This window comes from Odocoileus virginianus, chromosome 10 (assembly GCF_023699985.2).
Source record: "Odocoileus virginianus isolate 20LAN1187 ecotype Illinois chromosome 10, Ovbor_1.2, whole genome shotgun sequence".
NCBI lineage: Eukaryota > Metazoa > Chordata > Mammalia > Artiodactyla > Cervidae > Odocoileus > Odocoileus virginianus.
The window spans coordinates 6,379,106-6,385,105 of record NC_069683.1 but is presented as its reverse complement, the minus strand read 5'-3'; the positions used below and the strand labels follow the sequence as shown (position 1 = coordinate 6,385,105).

At 50.8% G+C, this 6,000-nt stretch overlaps 1 protein-coding gene and 1 long non-coding RNA gene across 2 annotated transcripts in view; one reads left to right on the top strand and one right to left on the bottom strand.

Moving 5' to 3' along the window:
- Positions 1-552: 552 nt before the first annotated feature.
- B3GNT6 (UDP-GlcNAc:betaGal beta-1,3-N-acetylglucosaminyltransferase 6) lies at positions 553-2,243 on the bottom strand. Its single transcript, XM_070472950.1, has one exon. It carries the CDS (start codon positions 1,778-1,780, stop codon positions 587-589), a length of 1,194 nt encoding a protein of 397 aa, XP_070329051.1. The 5' UTR covers positions 1,781-2,243; the 3' UTR covers positions 553-586.
- An 880-nt stretch (positions 2,244-3,123) lies between these two features.
- The window catches only part of LOC110139598 (uncharacterized), a 31,234-nt gene continuing 28,357 nt past the window's right edge, over positions 3,124-6,000 (top strand). Inside the window, exon 1 of the long non-coding RNA XR_011489858.1 lies at positions 3,124-3,415. This is a non-coding gene — a long non-coding RNA (uncharacterized lncRNA). The remainder of the gene's footprint in view (positions 3,416-6,000) is intronic.

The following is a 6,000-nucleotide window of genomic DNA, read 5'->3' as shown; positions in this document are numbered from 1 at the left end:
TCCAGGCTTTCTTCCTTGACGCTCAGCCCTTCTTGTCCATCTTACATAGTTGGGGCCTTGACAGCACACATTTCTGCCTCATTTTCAAGCTGTTTTGATTTTTGTACTTTGCCAACAACTGGCAGCTCCTGAAGTCAGGACCACAGCCTGATCCTCAGAGTCTGGTTACTGACCCGACCCCCCAGCCCCCACCTCCAATGGAGGTTTGGTTCACAACAGACTCTAGGTGCCCTTGTGTGCCTGTGAGTGACTTCAGTCGTGTTCGATTCTTTGCGACTGTGTGGACCATAGCCCACCAGGCTCCTCTGTCCATGGGATTCTCCAGGCAAGAATACTGGAGTAGTTGCCACGTCCTCCTCCAGGGGATCTTCCGGACCCAGGAATGGAACCTGGGTCTCTCCCAGCTCACTCGCTAATCGCTGTCCTTCAGACTTACTAATCAGATGCCCCATCCCCCAAACACGACCCCTTAACATTGACATTCCAAAGGCTTTCTCAATACTGTCTTCCCAGATTCCCCAGTCACTGCCTTTCCTAGTTTGCTCACGACTGACCCCCACGGCACCCCCACACTGACCTCCCAGCCTCAAGAGACCCTGTGACCCCGGTGACAGCTCAGCCTCGGGTCGTGCAGCGCCTTCCACATGAGCAGCATCTCATAGGGCGCGAAGCGGTGCACCAGCAGCAGCTCGCGGTACATGCAAGGGTCGAAGGAGGGCTGCCGGGCGCCGGGCAGCTGCACGCCGAAAGGCCGGATGCCGTCGTGGCCGCTGGGCTTCAGGCCGACGCGCTCCAGACACATGCCCATGTAGGCGTCGTCGATGGGGAAGAGTGGGGTGTGGCGGGCGGCCTGGCGCAGGGCCTGGACCGTGTGGCGGGACAGGAGGAAGCCGCCGCCGCTGCAGTACACGGGGTAGACGGACCCGGGGAAGAGCTGCGGGGGCACGAAGTACTTGCTCCAGCTCTCGCGGATGGGCACGGAGCCGCTCATGAGCTGCCCGGTGAAGAGGTGGCGGTCGGGCGACTTTGCCTCCAGGAAGCGGAGCACGTTGGCCGTGTGCACGAAGACGTCGTCGTCGCCGCTGAGAAGGAAGCGCGCGTGCGGGCAGCGGGCCTCCAGCCAGTCGAGCAGGTGCACGTGCTTGAGCGTGAGGTTGAGGAAGGTGTCGGTGAAGGCCCACTGCAGCACGTCGCCATGCTCATGCGCCTCCAGCGCGGCCAGCTCCGCCAGCTGCTCTGCGCGCTCGGCGTCCTCGGGGGCGGGCGTACCCAGCAGGAAGAGGCGGCGCACCTGCCGCCCGCCGTAGCTGCGCTCCTGCCCCCACGTGCGGCGGATGAGCTCGCGCCGCTCGAAGTTGGCCGGCGACGACTTCACGGCCAGCAGCAGGAAGGGCCCGCGGCTGCCCCTACACTTGGCCGGCGCGTCCCAGAGCAGCGGAAAGTGGCGGCAGTGGCGGTACCGCAGGAAGTCTTGGATGCGCGCGGGCAGCTTCTCAAAGTCAGCCGTGGCGTTCGCCGAGGCGTTGGCCACGCACGGAGGCCCTGGGCTGGACGGCGACGTGGCCACTTGGGTCACCTGCTGGAACCCATCCGATCTCTGCTCCTGTTGAAACCTGGGGGCTCCGAGGAACCAGTGATGCAGGAGGGAGAAACTCAAACCCACCAGAAGGCAGGTCAGGATCTTGGGTTTCAGGGACCTGTGGCGGGGAAAGGTCATCTGTGGGGGGAACCAATCAAAGTGAGCTTGGAGTAGTCTTTGAATCAGCAGAATGACGCCCATCCCCTGTCGCGTCTCTTCCAGAACCAGCCCCTTCTCAACTTTGTTGTTAAGAAGGTAAAAAAGCGTACTGAAGCTTATCGTATCTCCCACAGTCTAGAGTTTTCTGACGTTCAAATCTGTGTATCTTTTCACCTCCTGACATCTACCTCTGGTTGTCACTCGTGTAGGCCGGGCGGGCTCATCAAGTCCAAGTCAAAGCCTTTGTCTTCCCTGTGAATCCTCTTCAATGACTGGAACCTCTTTCTGCTCAGTTGCTCCAACTAAATACCCTGACTGTCTACCCCACCCTCAGCTTACACCTACTTTCCACACCTTGTTGAAACTACATCCAGATCTCTCCAGGCCTATTCCCTCCTCTCTACCCTTGTTGAGCCCTGACCCTCTGTGACCTATTTCCCTCCTTGCCACCACAGTCAAGGAGGCATGAGGTGACAGTCCTGGACTCAGACTCAGGTTAGAATTCAGTCATCACCACTTCCATGTATCATCTTGAACAAGTCATTTCAGATCTCTAGCGCTGAGTGTTCTCTCTACCAAAGGGTTGGTAGCTCCTCCCACGCACAGTAGTTTAGAGCATTAAATGAGCTTGAACTAGCCAGTCAGTGAATGGCACCAATTCTTTACCCTCTTCATCCTCTGGCCCCACCTCTTTCTATTTCTATCTGCTGGTGTTAGTTTCTTTTCCCCACACATACCAGGTCAGGCCCTCTCCTGTGTGTATCCAAATCCCCCGGTCTGCCTGGGTGAACCTCAAGCCCTGCCTTCATGGGGACACCTCAGGACAAATCCCAGATCACAACAACCTTACCTGTATTTACTGCCTGCTAAATTCAGTCACACCAGGCCCTGCCCTTCTTGAACACACTGCTCCGTATTTCAGGAACACCACTCTCTCCTGGCTTTCCTCCTCCCTCTTTAAGCATGTCTCGCAGCTGTCTTTGCTCCTTTCTTCCTTTCTATCGTCTTTTAATGGTGCGGGGCCAGGGGGACTCCTCCAGGGCTCTGTCCTAGACACTCTTTTCACCTTTGTGCAAGCTGATTTCCTTTGCTTTTAGCACCTCCAAGCTCCAGAACCATATGTCCAATCAACCGCCTATTACTTACCAGCTCTGTATGGTGGTCCACAGCCACCTCAGATACAACCTGAACTCTGGTCTTCCTTCCTAGAGTTCCACCCCCACTGAGTTGTTCAAGCCCCAAATTGTAATCTATCCCCCTCCTTTCACTCACCTCGCCCCCACCCCCCCAAGCCTGGTAAATCCTAACTCCTAAATATTTGATCAGTCTGTCCCCTTCCATTCCCACTATCAACAGGCTAATCTAAGCTAGCATCTGCTGCTCAGATGAACCTTCTGCTTGGTCTCGCCGCACACTTTCTTGCTCTCAGTTGATCTGTCCTTTAGAGCAGCTGGGATAACTCGAACAATGTAAGTTTACAGGCCACTCCCCATGCTCTTTTCTACAGCTCCTCACTGTCATCCATCTGCCCTGGCCGTAGTCGAATCACAGCTTGGGACTGCCATCCTCTTTCTGCCTTGGAGCTTTCCCTCATGCTGTTCCACTGCTGGGATGGACCTCCCTTTCTCTCCCTCACCTGTTTAATGGTCTCCTCACCCTCTACTTCCACTTGAACAGGTATGTCCTTGGGGGGGGTTATTTGTTCAAAATTTATCTTCCCTCCTAGTCGGTAAGCACCCTGAGGGCAGGGATGGCATCTGTGTTGTTCACTACTGTCTCCCTCCTGCCCTTCCCAGGGTGGGAGTTGGGACAGTATACTGGGGGAAAATACTGGCTGCCTAGTTCAAATTCTGCCTCTGCCACTTTCTAACTGCATGTGCTGAGCCAGTTGATTTAAGCTGTCAAATTGCTACCTCTTAAGAGTTACTGGGACTCCCCTGTTGGTCCAGTGGTTAAGATTGGAAGTAGTTAAGACTGGAAGTGGAAGACTCTGTGCTTCCATTGCAGGGGTTTGGGTTCAGTCCCTGGTCAGGGGACTAGATCCCATGTGCTGCAATGAAGATTGAAGATCCCACATGCCCCAACTAAGACCTAGTGCAACCAAATAAAAGTAAATATTTTAAAAATCATTGAGATATTTAAATGATAATGTCTGTAAAGAATTTAGCATAGTACTTGGCGGATAGTAAGTGTTCAGTTGCTGCTGCTTCTGCTGCTAAGTCACTTCAGTCGTGTCTGACTCTGTGACTCCATAGATGGCAGCCCACCAGGCTCATCTGTCCCTGGGATTCTCCAGGCAAGAACACTAGAATGGGTTGCCATTTCCTTCTCCAATGCATGCATGCATGCTAAGTCGCTTCAGTCATGTCCGACTCTGTGCGACCCTATGGACAGCAGCCCACCAGGCTCCTCTGTCCATAGGATTCAAATGTTCAGTAAATATTAGCTATTATGATTATCAGAGGTACCAATAAATATTATTGAATGAATAATTTGCCCAGGTAATGTGCCCAGTAAATATTCTCAGATTGAGTTGTTTGCACATAGTAGATATTACTGGATCAAACTGTAGTCTCATGCCTGGTTGTTACAGTCCATACACAATATCCAGCCCAAGATGGGCACAGAGCAGGTGTTCCATGAAATAATGGCAGGAGTTAGCTACAAATAAAAGTGAGAGAACCTTGAAAAAACTGTAATCACTAAATCCCATGAGAAATACTAGATGTAGTTTCCTTTTCATGGATTCCTGCTTCAGTGTTTAATGCACTGAAAAAAGAGAAACAGAAAATAAGCTATTTTATCATGAAAGTATGCTCAGTGACTAGTCCTGTACTTGGAACATTCAGGGGATGCAATACCTTTTCCCCCCAATGAATGAAAGAGTAAAAGAATGAATGAGGATAGAATTTGGAGTCTGAATAACTTGGGTGTGAATCCCAGCTTTCATTAGCTGTGTGACTTTGTATAAATGTGTTAACCTTCTAGGTTTCAGTTTTCTCCTCTGAAAAGTTGAAGAGTTAACAATAATCTCTCAGTAAAATCTAGAGCAAGGAAATAATACTGTCAGTGCTAGAGTACCATACAAATACTAGTTTTAGAAAACAATTAAAAAGCATTCTCTATCTCCTCTTTCTGTCCACAATTGTTTCTAGAAGGAGAATAGTCTCACATAGTAGACTTTGAACAGTAATTCTTGTCTCACTGAACCTGCATTTACTTTGATAAAGCTGATTCAGGAACTTGGATCTTGGCCAACTTTTGATAGGAAACTAAGGACAAGGTTGAGCCGGTTCCTGTTCCTAATGGTGGTGCTGGTTTGCTGACCATCTGTTCTTGGGTGCTGACATTGTGAAGCTCTGGGGACGTTCTCTGCGATTCTTTTTCATGGATTCCTCCCTACTCCCCATCCACTTTTCTAGGCACTATGAAGTCCCCGCACTTTAAGCTCTCATAGCCTCTGCCGGCCCTGATCCTTTGTCCTTCAAATACCACCTCCAGCAGGATGCCTCCTGGTAAGTCCATCTCAACAGAACCTATATCACAGTTTTATGTTGTTGTTGTTTCATTTTTAAATTTTCTGGCTGTGCCACAAGGTATGTGGGATCTTAGTTTCCCAACCAGGGATTGCACCTGCACCCCCTGCATTGGAAGTGCAGAGTCTTAACTACTGAACCGCCAGGGAAGTCCTATCAATGTTGATAGATACCACAGCTTCTGAGTAGCAAAGTTGGTCAAAGAGGACAGACCTGCCACTTAGTTGAAATTTTTGAACCTCAGGTTCCTCATTTGGGGACCTTGGGCAAGTTATTTGTCACAGAGGATATATGAGATACAAATCCTCCCAGGGTATTATGAGTTGATTGGTGTAAGGCACTTAGAACCATGCCTGGCATGTAGTGAGTACCCTAGGAACGTCAGCAGTTGGCTAACACAGGAATGTTTATGGGGCAAAGCAGGTCATCTTTTGTGAGTTAGGTCCAGCCTTCTCACGCAGGACTGTATAGTGTTCCTTTGTGAGCTTCTTTCTGTGCTCCTTTCTCACTCATCGCTCCTCATGTTTAATTCTCTTCACTCCATCTGGGATTATCTGCCTTACTTTCCTGGGAACAGGAAAAGTTCCTGTTGGTTTTTCTCTCCTCTGGTTTGATGCCAAGTGGCAGATGACTGGAACATAGATTCCTCCAGCCCCCTACCACCCCAAGGTATTCCTGAATATGGACCACAGATATGGCAGGTGAACACACCTTTTATTACTTTTG